This window comes from Balaenoptera musculus, chromosome 14 (assembly GCF_009873245.2).
Source record: "Balaenoptera musculus isolate JJ_BM4_2016_0621 chromosome 14, mBalMus1.pri.v3, whole genome shotgun sequence".
In the NCBI taxonomy this organism is placed as follows: Eukaryota; Metazoa; Chordata; class Mammalia; order Artiodactyla; family Balaenopteridae; genus Balaenoptera; species Balaenoptera musculus.
Window position 1 is genome coordinate 49,165,586 of NC_045798.1, and position 19,657 is coordinate 49,185,242.

The 19,657-nt window shown below is 36.3% G+C and overlaps 1 protein-coding gene across 1 annotated transcript in view; it reads left to right on the forward strand.

Annotated features, from left to right (window-relative positions):
* The window catches only part of ASXL3 (ASXL transcriptional regulator 3), a 170,870-nt gene that overhangs the window by 61,734 nt on the left and 89,479 nt on the right, over positions 1 to 19,657 (forward strand). The window contains exons 3-4 of the mRNA XM_036823324.1: positions 5,135 to 5,243; positions 6,508 to 6,616. Of these exons, the coding sequence (XP_036679219.1) occupies positions 5,135 to 5,243; positions 6,508 to 6,616 (218 nt within the window). The remainder of the gene's footprint in view (positions 1 to 5,134; positions 5,244 to 6,507; positions 6,617 to 19,657) is intronic.

Sequence of the window (19,657 nt, forward strand, 5' to 3'; positions counted from 1 at the left end):
GAATATTGAAAATCATGTAGGTATTCTTTACATAGAAAAATGCAAACTATCTTCTTTTTAAATATGACCCATCTCTTGAGGTAACTGGTTGTCCCTATTTATTTTTATATGTTTATATGGGCTTTGAAATCAGAGTAGAATCTGGGTTTCAGCTGTATCAGTTAGCTATTTCACTGCAGAAAGATTCTTAACCTCTCAGTCTCAGTTATATCTGCAAAACTGGGAATCATACTTAACATTTTATAACTCTAATATTTGTTATTTGTCATAAGTCAGTGCCCATTACAAACTTTCACTAGTGATCCTCTTAGAGGGATTGTGAAGTTTGGGACACTGTTTTTGTCTTCAAAATCAAATTTCAGAATTGCTGTAGGTCATTTTTTGGCTAATATTTTATGTGCTGGGATTCTTCAGATAACATATATATAAAGGACTCTAACTTTTAAGTTTTTATCTTTCAATTGTTCTGGGGGGTTCCAAACTAGCAGTAATATTTCTCAAGAGTAAGAAGTTTGTTTGGCTTGACATTCTAGGGTAGTTTTTAATCATCTAGGTTACTGATTTATCAATTGATATAACCCTTGTGCATGTGTGTTTAAGACTCATCCACATTCAATGGTAGAAATAGTTTATTCTTCTATTAGTAGTAGTGACCTGCCCATTAAATATGTAAATACATAAGTAAATCCAAGGGTGCATTATTGGGTTTTTTTTAACATTTTAAAAACATTTTTTTGTGAAATGTGACATATATAAAGTGAAATGCACAAATCCTAAGTAAACAATTTAATTTTCACATAGTGAACACTAAGATTATGTATAAAGAACTGAAACGTTACCTCCACCCCAGAGGCCCACATAATTTCCCCTTAAAAATATATCCTTTAAAATTAAGATATTTTCTCTAGGCTATCAACACTGAAAATACTTGAAAGGAACTATTATTAATTTTTTTGAAAGAGTAAACATAAAATTGTTTCAATTAATTCATATTAATAAGACAGCACAATAACAGACTAATAATGCTGCTTAATAATTGCTCCTTAAATTTGTTGAATTTTTAGACTTCAGTTGTTCAGGATTACTTTTTTGATGTTCCCATAATTGCAAAACGAGATTTTAAAATGTTTGCAGGAAATAGCTTTCATCTAAAATTATTATTAAGAGATACTTAGTAAAGTAGTTTAAGATTTGGATTACTTAAGTACTGTCTTGTAAAGCATTATTACGTTATATGGAAAGGAACAGAGGACCACAACGATGATATTTTCTTTGTCGTGTGTAAATATTCTTCCAATTGCATTCCCCAGATATTCGTTCTGGTTTTTAAAATTATTAAAATAGACAGGCCATCCATTCTCTTCACCAAGTGTACACTATTAGTAAAATTTTATGTGTTCTGTCAACAATTTGATGTGATAAAGCAATGGTTTTTCTGTAGTTCACACAGCACTGGGGCTCTGCAAAGCATCTCTGGGGGTTCTTTGATGTCTAGACAGTTTAAATTATGCCTGCTCCCCTGCCTCCAAATTCCACCCCGTTCTGCTTCAGGGGTTGTGGGAAATGAAAACAAACCAGAAGGGTTCCACAACCCTACAGTCTAAGGAGGAAAACAAACAAATAGAATAAGGTGTATATCTACCCTGGCAGGTGTATAGGGAAGGGCTCAATTACAGGGAATGGCAGAAAGAACAGAATTGGGGGCAAATAGTGTCCTGCTTATTTACTCCTAATTATATTCCTAGTATGGAACTATATGAGGCTTGTGGACAAAATGAAAACATTATGGAAGTGTTAGGGAAGAAAGTAGAATTCACCTTTTACCCCAGTCCTCCAGTGTTTTCCTCCCTGCCAACAGCCAAATCTAAGAGTTTCGTGTGTTTCTTGTACACTGTCTTATTTATTGAAATGGTAAGATGTAGAATTGCATTTTAAGTTGGAAAACTAACTTTTTTTTTCCTTCCTTTCTTTTTTGTTTTCTTTTTATAAATTGGGATATCGCAATTCTTCCAATTCATCATTTTAGAAAGTAAGTAACTTTTGAAATTTTAGAGATTTTTTTTGGTTTAAATGTTGTTTTATTATTGCATATATTGTGTACACATGCACGTATTCTATTCCAGAAATTTAAGCTTTTAAATTCTGACTGAGGTGATTAACTCTTGCATTAAGTGTGAACAAATTTTTTTAATTAAAACTAAGAAATATTGCATAGAAGATGTCCATGCTATCTAAGAATACAGACTTTTAACACATACTTGCCTCATCTTCTTTCATACCCACAGTAAGTCATTGTGCTTTTTTAATATATACAGATGTATAAATGTATGTTTGTATCTTTTTTAAAGCTGGCCTAGGTATATTTGCTAGTTCTGTTTTTTCTGAATATTAAAATAATAAAAATACGTAAATGAGACTTTTATTTACTCCTGTTCAATGACAGTTAATTAAGACATTCATGTTTTCAGGGAGAGCAGTCCAAAATTTCTAGACCTTATGGAAATGTTGAGAATAATAGCAATAAGTAAAGGGTATGAAAGATTTTTAAAATTCACTTTCCTATGTATATGCAGTGGATAAAACAGTTACCTTTTTAGTAAGCACTTCACTCTTTCGATGCTAATGTTTTATTGTTTTAAATAAAATGAACTATATAATTTGGTTTTTTTTCTATGAAGAAATGCAAGTGATATGTTTAAAACTAAGTGACTATCAACCACTGACTTGAGTAGTAAAATTTGCATTTGATTGCAAAGTATTTTTTAATTCTTCTGAAATGCAAATGTTATATAGTTTTGAAATAAAACGAATTTCATATGTTTGTTTTGGGAAAGATTTGGGAAAATTACAGTAGTCATTGAGACTTTTGGAGATCTATTGTCATGTGATTGTAAATTACATATTTTAAAAAATATTTCCACAGTAAATCTTGAGTTTATTGAGTTAATAAACAGTATAATTTAATAATATATTCATGTTCAACAGAGCTTATTATTTATATGAAACTGGGTGTTTATCACTTATGTTTGCAGCAGGCATAGCATTAAACTGCTATTTAATAGTCAATTTATCTTCTACAATTATCTTTGGTTTACTGTAACCTAGAAAGAAAATGTAAATTCTAGTGATAGTAAATTATATTCGTTCAGTATCTTTTAGTTGTCTTTAAATCTGTATTATTCTCTAATATTCTAAATCTGAGTTCTTGGAATTGTGTGTATTAAGACCTTAGGAATAAATAACAGGAAGCGTGTGTGTGAGGTTTGGTAGGTGCACAGTTGTATTAAGTTATATCTTTAAAACATCTACATTGTTTCATTTTTATGTATAGGATTCTATTTTACTTGCAGTGTTAACATTTTCTTGCCAAGTCCCTACAGAAAAATCTGTGTTTCTGACAGTTTCACCAAATTAAAGCTCCACAAATCTGGCATAATAATTCCCAGCTTCAAATTGTCTGTGCTTTTTCTGAAGAGAATGCTGATAAAAAAATATATTTTGCAGTCTTCAGTACACCATGTATAGCATTATTTATCTGGAATTTATTCATGGACAGCTATTTCTGGGACATGAATATATTTTACTTTATAAGGTATGCCTGGCCCACTTTACATATGAGCAGAACATCTTTTATGAAGAAAAATAATGAAATGAGGTCTGTAAGCTTGTAGAAGCTTCGAGAGGAAAGATATTACATAAACGTCCAGCATTGTTTCTATGTGTACTTCAGTGTTCTAACTGCATTGTTCTATGACCAAATTTATATTAGGGCTCTGGCTTCCTGTCAAACCAAATGGAATCATATTGATGTGTTGGCACAGAGAAGCTGTTTCCTAAAATAATAAAGAGTGTTCTTCTTATTACAATACTTATAAACCTTTATGACCATGATGTGTATATATGCTGCCTTGCTATTGTGTGTTGTGTCAGCTCAGCAAATTTGGCTTTTTCATTTTATTGGTGAGTATTCATAGTAAGTAAGAGATTGGATAATCTTGGTTTTTAGAAAACTTTTAATTTAGTTAGTGACATAAAAATATGTTTCTATCACAGAAATTCAAACTTTGAAGCCTTAATATCCTAAAGGTTCTCTTGTCCCAGGATATCTTGGATTACATACCCAGAACCCCTACTAGGTAAATGGGGTGGAGTAGTGCTTCTAATCGTTATTGGTTCAACCAAATATTGATCTTTTAGCATATTAGGAAGTAAAATGTATGTGGAAACATAAGTAAATGAAAGTAACAATTCTACCTCTAAATTCTAGTGTACAAAAATATCAGTTTCCAAACAAAACACAAAAAAGTTCTAAAGTGTACCCCAGGAAATATATACATATTATACATTTCATAAACATCTTTTTAAGTATATGAATACATTTCAATAATGTTTGTATGTATGTGTTTTGATATTTTAATCAATAGTGTAATGCTGTTTGGTTTCTTAAAAAAATCTGTTTTCATAATTTAGTCACTTGCATCTTTACTACCGAACATAATTATTAGTTGGGTAGAATTCCCAAACACGTATTTCTTTATTTGACAAATAAAGAACTGAGGAAAGGATGTCATTGAAGAAGTTGTATCAGAGATATAAACACAGATATAGATTTTTATTTGGCCTTGTGAGAAATGCAATCCCATGAGTGACTTAAATACTTGTAATTTCAAATCAGTTCTTCTGTGGTTTATTATTCTTTTGTTGCTTTTGAACCTATAGGATGGAGCTGTCCTTGAACTTAGTTTATTTGATCATTCAAGTGCAACCATCAAGTTGTCTGTAATATTTAAAACCTGAGGCTACATGGTATTATTTGCAAAATAACACCACACAAACGTTTGGGCTTTGGTTTCTTTGAAATATAGTGTTGGTTGCTTTATGAATAAAAGCATAATTTCAATTCAGGAGACTTCTTGCCTGAAGCCTATAAGACAGATGCATCTGATTAACTTTGGCGAAACTGGACTGGCCTGTTATTGTAATGTAGATGTTTTCGGGGTTGGGAGGATATTTTAAAAAGGCATACGAGGGGTCTTTTTTTTTTTTTTTTTTTTTCCTTAAGAGACTGAGAACAGTTTTGCCACAGAAACTGCGTCTCAGACTGCTTCATTTTTTGCACACTTTTATTTTCTAGTGGAACTTCTCCATTAGCCTGTCTGAATGCAATGCTTCACACTAACACTCGAATAGGGGATGGAACATTCTTCAAAATCCCTGGAAAGTCAGGCCTCTATGCTCTCAAAGTAAGTTGGACTGTTCTGCGTATTATGTCTGTTATTACTATGTATCATGCATTTACATGTGAAGGTAAACAAAATTAGACTTGGGTGAAGGGTAGAATGACTCCTTTGCCTTTTAAATGTTTTCAGATGTCTTAAAAATGATTTCATATTAAGAATAAACAATGACATTTTCTTTAAAGAAAACATATCTGTGGTTTCACTCTAACATATGGTAATGGAAAATAGTTGTGGCTTCCTTAAAATTCTTGATTCTTAAAAATTTACATGGAGGAGTGCCATGGTTGATGAGCCAAGTTTTAAGATGATCACAGTTGCCAAATACTATTTGACTTAATGACCGTCAGTTGATATATAGGCTTCACACCTGTATGCCTGTCTTTTACAAAAAATAAGAAATGTACCCATTCGTCTTGAAAATTTGCTGATTTAAATCAATTATTCAAATTTAAAACAACCACTGATCTCCGGGAAGTTTTTACTAATAATGCATACTTGTTATATGAGAAGAATAAAGAAATAAAAAGCTTCGGATAACTGAGTCTTAATTATTTTAGTGTAATTCCCATTTCCATCTAGAATGGAAATGCCATGTAAGATGCAAAATTCCAGAGAACAAAAGCTGATGATCTGCAAATGGTTGCATAACTTGCATCAAGCAAAATCAATGTATTATTTCTTATAAATTAAAAAAAGTCTGCTTTAATAAATGATGGGTTACATTTAAAGTTCATTAATTTCCTTTGAGAAGTTTTCTGTTTTGTTTTGTTTTTGGTTTTTTTTAATGCTAAAAGTTATACCTGGCAAAGGAGCAGGGGTTCTTTCTCAGCTACTTAGCGTCAGGCTCTTAAACTGTGTGTGTTTCAGAAAACAATACAGGTTAATCAAAGGACTTGTATTATTTCAGTTGATTTTTGTAGCTACTTGGGTATTTAATTTATCATTAAAATTCTGAGTCGTTAAGCCATTTTCTAAAGTAAGGAAGAAGGTAAAATTGAGAAAAACGGAAACAACATATGTTAAAAAAAAAAACCTTGTTTTTTGTATAGATTTTAAAGGTTATCCAAAAAATCAACTATGGCAATGTGCTTTTCCCAGTAATTCCCCCCACCCCCCCACCAAGGAGTGGTTTTACATTAAAAAGTAAATCAGTATTGAAATTCCAAATTACAAGCAACTGTTATAATTCCTTAGGACTGTGGAAGTATTTTGAATGTTTTCAGTTGCTAATACATCTCCATAAATCATTATTTTTAAAATAATATAGAAAGAGGAGTCGTCATGCTCAGCTGATGGAACATTGGATTTAGGCTGTGAGTCTGAATTGGAAGGCACAGAGATGGCGGAGGTCAGTGCCAATGGGGAAGGAAATGGAGGTAAGTGTGACAAATTTCAGGATACAAACCCTGTTCTCTTAAAGGTTATGTAGAATTCCAATAACTTACTAATTGAATTCCCTACCATTATAGATACAGTTTTCTTCTAAGCTTCTACTACCTCTTAGATTTATGATCAAACAATTCTGGTTCAAAAGGTTAGCACCTAAGAAAAGTAAACAGCTCTTTGCTTTTTGTTTTATTTTGGTTTTTAGCAGCATGGATTTCCCTGGACAGTATTCTTGAGTGTTATCAGTATATTTCTCCTGCAAGCTGAGAGGGTTACTGGGGTATGTCGTGGTTTTATTCTTATATAAGTGAAGCCTGAGAATGCCAGTGTTTTATTTCTGATTGTGCTGATTTTTTCTGTGATCACAAGTAGTTTTATAATAGCTTTGTTCCTAGGTTTGTCCTTAATAAATTAAGCTTAATGTTAACATTCCTGACAGCAAAACAATGACCAAATAAGTTATATTCTTCTGAAATGCTTTTGAAAAGTGAGAAACCCTTCTAGAATTCTAAGGGGGTATTTTTCACCTCTGAATTCTGTCCATGTGGATTCATTTTTATCTTTCTCAAAACATTTGCATTGTGATTCTGTTGGTGTATGTAATTTCTGTACTGCAGTTTTGGCAAATCTTTGTTCCACAAAAGCTGCTGTACTTTTTTTTAACCCTACTCACTGGTCCCCCAAGTGGGCCCAGATCATGATTTGGGAGGAAGAGTGTGTCATTAAAGTCTGTGTCGGTGGACTCATAGAAATCAGTAAATTATCTTCAAACAAAGAAACCTTAAAGGATCCTTGCAGAAAAATCATCTTTCAGTAATAGCCCAAAGCCATTCATTTTATTAATGGTCATAGGAGTCCCTTTGTATTCTGACCGGCCACTCCTACCCTTTAAACTGATGTGCTTTCTGATAGTCCCCAAGAGACCGGTTCTGCTCCAGTGCTATCTGACCTGCAGCCGAGGTGCTGAATTAATGTAGGAAACAGATTCTTGTCTTAGTAAAATGGCTGAAGTCGGCTTTCTAGACTTTTTTTAGCCAACTTTCATTGAATTTGCTATCCTTATTCCTATACCTTTTGAAAACTCAACTAAGCCCCCCACCATTGTTGTAGTAGTGCTGTGAACTTTGGCAGGTCCTTGTGGTTAGAAAGAGAACAAAGCAGAGATGCATGACATTTTCCGGATTTCTGGAAGGGGCACACCCTTCTCCTTCAGTAGGATGAAGGGGAATCTTATTGGGTCACTCCTCTTGCTGTACTGCCTGCTTGCCTGACCACTTGCCTGTTCCCTCTCCCTCCCCCACCCCCTCTCTGTTAACGTATATCAACGTATATATTGAGTTTCTGCTATGTGCCGAGTACTGTTCTTGACATTATAGTTACAGCAGTGAAAAAGAAGAACAGAAAGAGACCTCTCATGGATTTTATATTGGTAGAGAGACAGACAATAAGCAAAATAAACATGTAAAATTTACAGCTTATTCAGTGCCAACAAGAGATATGGGGCAAAATAAATTAAATAAGGAGAGAAGAGTGAGAGAGGGGTATTTGAGAAAAGACCTGAGGCAGTGAGGGAGCAGGCATTTGATGGGAGAGAGTTCTAGGTAAAAGAAGGAGCAATTACAAAGGCCTTGAGGCAGTAGAGTGCCTGGAATGTTCCAGAAACATCAAGAGGCCAGTGTAGTTGGAGTCCAGAGTGAGCAAGAGAGAAGATGGTAAGATACAGTGTTAGAGAAGTTATGGGGCCTGGTACGGAAGTTCGCTTCTTATTGCTCCATTTTTCTCAGTGAAATAGGAAACAAGTTCTCCAGCCAAGGGTGAAGATGGGGAAGTAGCTTTGTAGATCTAAGGAGAAGATAGAAAATGTTTGTCTCAAGTCCAACAGCATTAAGGACACTCCTGAAGTGGCTAATCCTGAATTGAACATGAGACCAGCCAGCATAGTTGTACATTTTTCTCCAGTCATGTTCATGATCGCTGTACAAGTGTGGAGTAAGTACAGAGTTGGATTGGACCAGAGCTGGGATTTTGCCAGGTGTGAATCATGAAGCCAGAGCGGGACACAGCTGAGGGTACGTGACATAGAACGTTGCAATCCATCTCCATTGAGTTTCAGCTGGTTGTGGAGGTGAGGGAAGACACGATTGTGTGTGGCATGGTGTGAAGGAGGAGGTGGAGGTCTCCCTAGGGTGGACAGATTGTTTGATTTGGTGTTCTAGAGGAAACGAGTTGGAAGGATAGGTGATGTAAGAGTGGAATGTGTGAAACTGAGGTTAGGGTGATACGGGATGCGTGTCTGAGATGAAAGAGGGAGGGTAGGTTGAAGGCTGTCATGAATGGTTAGGCAGTGTGTGTACCCTCTTCACAGTGGCCTGGCTGAGGTGACCATCAGTGACTGAAATTCAGCAGGCCTTCCTTTGCCCAGCTTCGTGTCACGGGATGGAGCAGGGTCTACCTGGAGGAAATGTTGCCTTTTCCTATTTGCACAAAGATGTTGTAAAGGCTGGTGGTGGCCCTGCCATGACATATTAGAGAATCGTCTGTGCGGATATTGAAACAGACAATTATGATAGAACCAGCATTGAAAGGCTGTGACATTTAGGAGCTAAAATCTTCCGAATATGAAAGGGAGTAATCCAGGAGTTGGTAAATAATTAGTAAGGAGGAGCAGTCTGTTGATGCTGGAGGCATCTAAGGAGCAGGGAAGGAGAATAGAGTCCCCTCGTCCCATTTCCAGGCCCAGCGGTACAAGATGCATGGAAAAGAAACAGGCTGCTACCTGAGAGTGTTCCAGGGGAAGTAGTGTCCATGGGAGAGAGCCAGGTTTTGTAGATCAAGATGCGAAGGGAGTGTTCAGAGAAAAAGATAGAGGTTAATCAGAGATTTTGCTAACGACTAATCCTGAATGTCAGAGGAAAGAGTGGGAGGGTTTTAGTGGCTGGGAAGGGGTCGGGGACAGGGTGAGAGCACTTAGCCAGTAATTAAACCAAAGCAGGGATAAGCAAACTCCCCTAATTTGAAATGTGAATAGGTACTTCACGTAATAACACATACCCACACATCTCCAGTTAATGTGACCAAAACTAGATTTCCTGGCCTCTCCTTTGAAGTTGTATTAGGGAAATTGCTTTGAGGAATCACTGAAAGAATAGTAGATAGCTTATTTCCTTGGGTATTCCTTGACTTGCCCACTTTTACATCTTACTGCAAACCACAATTGCTTCTTATAGGACAAGTTTATTTCCTCTCCGTGTGTATACCGTAGACTTCTGTGTATAGTCCATTAACCTTAGGATACATTTTCAAACCTAGATATTGAAAATATGTTGAGTGCTCACAATGCCTAGGCTTTGTGAGCTGGTTACATGCAGATTGTTTAATCCTGACAACATTCCTGTGAGATATTCAATCTTCCTAGGCTCTGTTACTGTGTTTTATTTAATTTTTCCAGTTTTAATTTTAATTTTATTTTATTTTTGACCAGTGAGGCAACGGACTTAGAGGTTAAATATTTCATCCAAGTGTCAAGCCCAGGTAGATGTGAGTGACACCAAAAGCCAGGCTCTGACCGCTGACTCTGCCTGGGACCGTGGGGAACACTCTTAGCCAGGAGTCTTGGATGCAGTTTGGTTTCTCAACATTTGTCCAACTCTATTCTGATTATAAACTTGAGCTTATCCAAATGAAGGAGTGGGCTACCGCATGATTTCTTACAAAAGGATAATAAATACTATGAACCTGAACTGGTTTAGGTGATTTCCTTGCTTACTCTATTTCTAATACGTATTTGAACCAGCAGTCAGAATGGATATAATTTCCACACTTCGTACAGCTGTACAAATATACTTTGAAAATATAATTAGAGAGGGAAGGTGGGGATGTGTGGGGTTGCAGGGGCATGGGAGAAAGGGCAAGAGGAGAGGAGGAGGGGAGGGGAGGGTCCCACCATCTGTTTTTTAAATCTTTATTCCCTTCTCCTTTTCCCGTTCCTCCTTTGGGATGAAAGAGTGAAAAGTATCAAGGTGAATAATAACTATCAATTGGTAGAATATGCTTGTGGCAGTCCAAAGAATAAGCCTCTGCTAGCACTGAGCGATTTCAAATTAACAAAGATTAGTTGACATTTGTTGCACCACCAAAAGCGAAACACAGTGAAGTATTTGAAAAGAAAGCACTTTACAAAAACTGACAACCAGAAAGAGATCTTGCAGCCTGATTCCAGTCAGTAACAGTTGAGTCTTTAGGGAGAGTTAAGATAATAACAGTAATGTTTTTGTCCTCTTCTTTCAATCAGTTGGCCAACAAAACAGATTCGTTTTTAAACGAGAGGTGCTTTGCCAAGATACTTTGTTTTAACGTTTTGTTGAAAATTTTTAGTGTGGGGGAAAAGTGATACATTATCAATTACAGAATTTACAAGACACAAAACTATAGTTGTGCATTATGTTTCTTTGACTCCTAAACAGTTTTTCAAGTTAATAAGAATTAGAGACTCAAGAAAGTAAACTCTTCACATTTTACAAGCTTAGCTCTAAAGATCGAAGAGTGATTTAGGTGAATCACTTGATATATCTTTGTTGACAGCCCATGACCATTTATGCCAATATAAGTATAGATCTATGTCACCCAAAGAAAATATGTAGAATTTTATGGGCTATTTTAGTCAGAGATTTACGGTTATGTTTGTGTCTGAGTTGTTTTCTGAGCATAATGCATTGGTATATCATGAGTTTGCTTACACATATTAAGTTGACTTACAGTACATTGCTGGCTGCAGAAACCACACATATTTTATAGGAAATGACACACTCAGTAGATCGTCTTCACTTTCTTCCCCATCTATTTATAAATTGTTATGAACAGGAAAAAAAAAATGAGCTTCTCTTTTTGTGGCCCTGATATATTTCATGTTTAAAATCAAAAGCAACCATCCTATTTAATCTTTTAAAATGAGGAAACTGGAGAATGTACAATTTTCATCCATAGAGATCAAAAAAGGTTCTGCTTGTTATTAACCCTAATGGCTTTCAGGGGGGAAGCAGCACTCTAGCTGGAGAATTAGTATTTTCAAAGTCTCTATTTAGGGAAAAAGATTATAGAGAACACATATCCTATGTTTTAGTCCTCAGATCCCAGGGTGAATAATGATTCCAACATTTGAAGAATTTTCTGTGGTCCTTTTCATTATTCCTTATGGCCAGTTTTATAAGCAGGTTTCTGACTGTATGATTCTTGGCAGGAGTCGTGTTAACTTAATGAAACATTATTCTGCTCACTCTTTGTTTGCATTGGCTCAGAGGCCACAGAGGGGTCTTTTTTCAAAAGTGAAAAGTGCTTTAAGATGGCCTGAAGTGTGTGCATAGGATCTCTTTTGAGACATCAATTACACACAGATGAGGAGCTTCCCGGAGGAAGTGAGAAGGGTACTAATAAAGGTTTCGGTGCCCTCAGGGAGTATTCACGCTGACAGTTTATCAGTGGCAGGTTTATACGAGGGGAGAGAAAGGAAAATGAGGGGACCCTGGAGCTGTGAAGGGAGCGTTCAAGTAACTTTCGAAGATGTCGCCAAACTATTTGGTGTGTCTTTGCTCTCGGTGTTATATGTCTGGTCTTGCTGGAGGCTTTTCAGGAGCTTGTCTGTGACTGCTCCTGTGTGATTTCACATCAGATGACACATGAGCCTTCTTTGTTTTCACCATCCATTTCCACCTGACAGCCATTCCTGAGAATCTTGTAGGAGGGAAGGGAATTGTTTCAGTGACTGCGTCAGGTCCCCTGATTTTCTTAGGTTAGGCTACTTTGTCAAAGTAGGTTAGGCTACTTTGTCTTTTATCCAACGTCTGCATTTTCGTTAACAGCTTTGTTGGCTCATACAGACACCTGTTCTACATTGGTGGGCCAGGGAAACTAAAGTATGTGAAAATGATGTTGTTTAAGTTACACATGGAAGAAAATACAGAGGAAAAAGAATACTCTTCACAGTCAGAAATGATCATTGGCAGGATATAAAACTTCCTCTGCCCACTCTTTCTCATTCTCCTTTCTTTCATTCCAGCCCACAGCTTTCCCAGTTCAGGAGAAGTATGAGGGACTTCAGAAGTTCATGCAGGCCTGGATCCTCTCTCATGCCAGCATTTTACTTAAGCCAGTCAATTAAAGTAGACATCATTCTTATAGTAAATGCCCAGAGGGATGGGAATCTCACAGACTCATTTATATTTGTCTCTCTGTGTTTTTGATAATCTTTATAGTCAAGAAATTTTCCTTATGCTGAAATCTCTTGAGCTTTTAATTAAACCAATTTTCTCTTTTATTTCCCCTCTGATGATGGGGAACAGCTGGGCATCATCTAGATATCACCCCCTTCATCTTAACTTCTCCAAATAACTTGTCCCAGCCCTTTCAAACATTACTTATAGATACTATTTTGCATTTCTTTTACCCATTAGGGACCTCTTGTTCTTACATATTTCCCCATGAACTATGAACTTTGTTCTTGTGTAAGTGGATTTTGGTCGATTTTAACAGCCCAGAGTCATGGAAGAAAAAAAAGTTTTCTTTTTAAGTGCAGATAAAGTGACCCATTTAAGTGTACTTTCCCCCTCTTTTCTTGTGCTAGGAGAGAAATATTTCATAATATAAAGACTGGAAATAGAGTATGGTCTCATGATAAAAGCAAACTCCCTCTCAAATAAAACCAAAATTAAAGGTACTCACCCAATTACCTATCCTGACAAGCCAGATTTCTTTTTGATTGATATAGTTTGTGATTGGTATAGAGGAGCAAAAGCATCCATGCTCTTAAAATGAAGTACTTTTTTCCATGATGCCAGATAGCCCATTCTTTCGTTTTCTCTAAAATGACAGTGTGTAACCATTTCTCAAACAGTTAACCATCTGTTTATTTAACTCCCTTTCTTGTACACTGGAGTTATCTTTTATATGTTGAAGAATGAAGTACTAGTGCCCATGAATGAAGCACTTATCCTTGACCTGTACCAACCTTTTAATGATATTCTTCCTGCATGCTTTTTTCTATTTCTCATTTTCTAGGTGGGTTCCTGTATTTCTGTGTAGATGTTTCAGGAACTTGCTGCAGCGTAGAAGATCACAGGTGTTGTGCGATGTAAGAGAATAGCTTCTAATGTTTCCCCCCTCACAGCAGCTTACTGTGTTATTAGTCTCCATAATTCTGAGAGGAATCTGTGTTGGTTCTCTGGTAGGAGCAATTAGGTGGTTAGAGGCTGGTACCTATCAGATATGCTTTTCCTATTAAATATTTTCATTTCTGGTTTGAGTTTCTCTTTTCTTGTCTGAGTTTAAAGGGATATTTTTATGGATATCCAGAGGTACTAGTATAACTAAATTGCCCTGATGATAAATTGAGTGCTTGTTAAGAGGGATTCCTATACCTTCAGTTCCTCCTAGTTACCTGTGGAGATTCAGTGTCCTGTCCGGTGCAAACCAAAGTGTTTGTCAACCATTTGTGGACATTGCAATTAAATCGTGATACATCCAGTTCCGGGATATCACATAAGCATCATTTGTAGCATATGATATCAGCCACCCAAATCTTTAAGGCATCCGGCATGATTACACCTTGTGGAGCACATTCTTACTGATACACATGGCTGGTATAATTATCATCTGATTCTTTATTCCTCCTGGTTTATTTTGCTCCCTTTTCTGTAGACCTCTTCTGAGTAAGAAGAGGACTTCATTGGCCTAGTGAAGCAGGCTGTAAAGTATAGTAATATTTTTAGTTATATTAGGTATATTTTATTCATAGAGAATGTTCAAATATTATCTAATATCAATACTTAAGATGTTTGGACACTGTCTCCCTTGAGAGTCTTCAGGGAAAATTGCTGTTTCCATTATTTTATTGCTATTAGTTCTCTATTTAATTGCTTGCCTCTCATATCCTTTGAATGTTTTCTTTTAATGCAGTAAGGAAAATTGTTTAAATCTAGTTACCTAGACCTATCTTGGAATAAGGACTGCTTTGAGAGAAGTGGTTCTCCTCAGTCTGGATCCAAAAAGGATTAAGGAATTGTCTTTTCTCTGAAAGAAATTGAGTCCTGGAAATATTTAGTTGGGGTCAGATGGGTTTGTCTGGTTGTCATTAAGTTACCTTTAACAGTTTTTGGCATGTATTTTGTTGCTGTGTATATCCAGAATATATGATATGCACAATTTCAAATGTAAGTATGATACATAAAACATATTACAATCCAAACATAAGCTTTTTTGATTATTTGCCAATCTGGGGATACTTTTGAATTACCTGCTTATTGATCTTTTAAAACAAATTTTAGTTGTCACCACTAGGTCTTCATAGACTTGGTTTCTCTCAGGCAGAATTAATAGTTCTATACCATTGTTTTTTGAAAAAAAAGTCTTTTTAAGAAACCTATGGTCTCAAAGTCAGGTCTTAGGTCTTAGTCACTGTTTTCCCCTGCATTTTATACAGTCCTTGGCATGAAGGTGCTTAATAAAAGTTTTACAATTGAATGAATGATTAATAAATACACAATTAAGCCCCCTCTAAGACCCAGCCCTCTTTTAAAATGTGATTGAATTCTCACAGTGTGCCACGGTATTATCCCTAATATACTGTGTGCTCTTCGATTTCAATTTTATTTATAAAAACTCTATTAAGCCTATAGTGTATGTCAGGATCATTTTGATAGAAAACTGTTTTTTGATTTGAGTGCATCTATTTGATTGTTCAGAAAATCGAAAGGAAGTGGTCAGAGGAAGAACTGATAGAAGTGAAGTTGGTCAAAGGATGCTCTTCTCCCTGCCTTCATTAGCCCTTTGAACCCCGGTTACCTTGGATAGCCAGTCACTTAATGTGTAGTTTAATCAACATATAAAGATTAATATCTTTGTTGCAGTGACTCTCTTGTACCCAGATCCTGGGCTGTTTTGTGGTTCTGCCCCCACCCAGCTCCTGCCATTTCAAGTAAACATTGTGATTTCTAATTTTGACTTTTAAATGATACTTATTTCACCATGCAAAACCTCCAGACTCTGACTGTTCCTCTTAAAATAAGGCAACGAGTAAGGATGGCAGAAGGAAACGTATCCACATTTAGTGGCAGGTCATACGACTTCCCAACTGACTTGCATAGCATGTTTTGTAGTTTGGTTTTCGTACTTTCCCTAATTGACTGTAGGATAATTTAAAAAATTCTAATGAAGTTTCTGTTTTCAAATTTTCAAAATTCATCTTTTATGTATACTTTTGCACAGTAAAAAACTATGCATTGCTGACCTCCCCGTTCATGAATTCTTGTTAAAAACAGTAATTAAAAGTTAACTTCAAAAACAGATACTTTAGAAAAATTTAATGAAAATCAAATTGGACAGTTTAGTTTAATAAACATTTATAGACCAATGGCTCTGTGCCTGTCTTTGCACAGAAGTAAGTCCCTGAGTTGCTGGGCCTGTGGGTGGCAAGGCAGATGCAAGCACCAGTATTGCAGGGACTGTCATGGATTCATACACTAAGTTCCAAGGAAGGGGTGGGGAGGAGTAAGTCTACCTCGGAGACTGGGATAGTCAGGAAAGCTTTGGGGAAGCTGTTTGAGTTTGGTCTGTCGAGTTTTCTAGGCACAAAGGTGGAAGAGGGACGGTCAGGGCAAGTGAGACATACAGCAAGTATCTGTGTTCAGGAAATGGCACAAGGTCTCGACTGACTGGATCAGAGAGGGTGGGAGTTGGGAAGGCAACCAGATGTGAGACTAGAAATAAAGACAGAGTCAAGATTGCATTCTGCTTTCTCCCTTCTTTGCGTCTTGAGCTAAAGGTCAGAGCCCTCTTGTATACCTGTCAGTGGATTAGTACTTAGATTGGGGGGAATGTCACCCATACCCTCTCTAGCACTCAACTTAAAAAATGTGAGCTCTAAGCCATATTTTCCAGTTCAATCACATTGTCAAGTTGAATGGTGAATGAAAAAGAAGGGAGAGAGGGACAACTTGGGACTCTGAGAAAAGAGGCTGAAATCCAGTCTTGTTGGAACACAGTCAGCAGTTTCTCTGGCCTTCTAGGCTGTCTCATGATTACCTGTAATCCTCCGTCTCTCTTTGGTCCCAGCCTTCTAAGTAGAATATTTTGGAGGAGGGGTTTGGGAATCTGAGGGTGAATGAGAGTAGAGGTAGATGAGCAACAGCTACTGAAAATCCCATTAACTGTTTGAATTAAAAACTAGCAGATTAGCTTTTAACTATGCATTTGGCTTGCCTGGTTTGGGCAGGCAAGCAAAATGTAGACAGAAATAATATTTATATACCTTTTAACACATGTTTTCTCGTCTTCGGCTTGTCCAGCTATGAAAAGGGCAGGCAGTCTTGTGGGGTTTCCAGGTATAAAATCCTGGCATGCGTTTTGTGATGGTGCCAGTGTACAGTTAGGAAAAAAAAGAAAAAAAGCTTCTATTCTGTCCTGAATGCCAAGAAGATATCACTTTCTAAGCTGCATGTCAGTGTTAGATATTTATTGGATAAAACATCTGTCCTAATTCTTCACTCTTCTGGCTCCTGTTGTAATTTCACATACAGGGGATTTCCCCTGGTCCTTTCTCGAACATTAATTTTTCTTTGGCTTGTATTTCAGAGGCCAAACTCAGCCCCTTAGATAAATATTCAGACAACTGTTTAAAATAAGGCCCTGTATTATTTATTTATCATATCTGTTAAGAAAGCTGCAAAGATAAAGTAAAAGTGAAAACTGTGTGTTTTGTCAGAATATGAATATGCAAGAATATGTTCAACTACCTCTCTAACTACGGCAGTTTTGAGAATCAGCCACCTTCATCAGATATATGGCGGAAGAATGAATAAAGTCACTTAGATGCTCATGTTTGGGGTCTGTATTGTCAATGGGCGTGCACACACACAGACACACGCACACACACACACACATGCAGGCACACTGTTTGGGGCCTACGGATGCATTACATTGTGTCCTAATCATTTTTATTCTTGAATTTTTTCCCTTTAAAATAAGTTTTAGATCCAAAGGAACATTCATACATTTTATTTTCTATTACATTTACTTTCTTGAAGGTTCTATAATTATTTTATTGGAAATAAATAATTAGGGAAAATGGTTTGACCCAGAGAAATAGGACCAACTTCAGAAAGAGGAATCGGGTAGGAAAATGACTCTGTAGTAAAGGAATTCTCATGATGCTTCACTTAGGTCTAGGCTGGAATGTGAATGTAAGATAGAGTAAAACAGAGTTGAGTTAAAGGAAATTGAATCACCTCAAGAAAAAACTTCACAGTATTCCTTGATGCTTGTTTCAGTTTTATTGTCCTGCCCGCCAACTGAAATTCTGGTGAAGTTGAACAGTATCTTTCTTTTGGAAACACTGTATGTAAATATATGTGAATCACTATTATTAACACAGTGCAGTAGTGAATTTAAATGAATATTCAGAGTATACTGACATAGGTATCACAATACCCTGTGGTTTCCTAGGTCAGAAACAAATAGAGCAAGTGGTAACTTAGATATCTATTATCCTCAGGACGTGACAGCTGATTGTATACTGCTTATTGTAGCAGTCACAAAATATAAGACATAAAGCTTTGATTACATCTACACTGATTCGGTGTTTGTTGTTTTTTTGATCCTGCTGCATTGAAGTTTACCTTTGAAACACTTATGAATAAAATCGTTTCCTAAGAAAATTAGTAAATTTGTTTCTATGTCCAGTAAGCAGAAGCATTCTCCTGTTTTCCACACATTTCCTGAAACCCATGTACTGCATTTGGTTATCCTTTTTAACTACCATTAAGTTTGTATTTTTCTAGGTGGCAATACTAATTTAAGAATGTGAAAGTAATAAAATGTATTTGCTAATGTGCACTTTACTTCTGGCTGGGCTTACAGTCCATCCATTTAGGTCTGTTCAGTTGGGATCGTATATCCTGTGTGCCATCTTCCTCTCACCTCCCCAGTTTGTCACACTTCGTATCAACTCCAGAACACTGAAAAGGCCATCTATGTAATCAGTACAAAAATAAATTTATCTTTAAATAAGATAAATTATTTAAAGATAAATATGTAATCTATGTAATCAGTACAAAAATAAATTTATCTATGTAATCAGTACAAAAATAAATTTATCTTTAGAATATAAACCGATGATTATTTCTAATATTTCTTGATAAGTAAGCTTTGGCAAAGTGTTACAAATTAGTGATGATTCCAAGGAGAGAAGCCTAGAAGCCATAGTTTATGCAAGCAGTGTTATAAAATGTTTCTTTACTAGAACATTTAGACTGTTTTAAGCGAACAATGTCATATTGTATTGAATCGAAAAAAGTTACCTGGTCTTAAACTCAAGGACTTCTCTCCCTGTATCCATGGGCAAATCCTTTTGCAACTTCAACCGTAGTGTTTCCTGGGCCAATCGCTCTCAGTTTTTTCTTGTCAGAGCTCAACGTCTTGTTCCCTGTACCCTTATTAACTTCCTGTTTCAGGTCCTCCAACATGACACAAGTAAATTAAACTTCTTTATACATTAAATTTTTTGTATCACTTCTTGGCCTTGAAGCCAAATATTCTAAGCGGAAGATTATGGACCTGGCCTTGGACCCCAGCTCTGCTGTTTCACTTGGCTGTGTGACCATGGGCAAGTTATTGACCCTTCCTGAGCTCTAGTTTTCTCTCTCCAATGTGGAGATGATACTTTTCCATCTCGTAAGGAAGCTGTGAGGATGAAATGAGATCACATGTGTCCAGCGCCTGGCATTAATAAGTAACAATTATTTTATCTTCCAAAACGTGTTCATTTGGCTTCCTGATTACTTTCTGTTATTAAAACAAAACTTGATTAACTCTTTTTTCCAAGTATGCTCTTTCATGGACCACATGTTCATTTCTAGGCAACATGAGCTTGAGTCCATCTAAAGCAGTGCTCTCGACACTACCACGTGCATATGCCTCCATTTTTTTATTAACTCTTATGATTTGTGCATTTTATTGTATTTATGTTTCATATCAAAATAAAATAT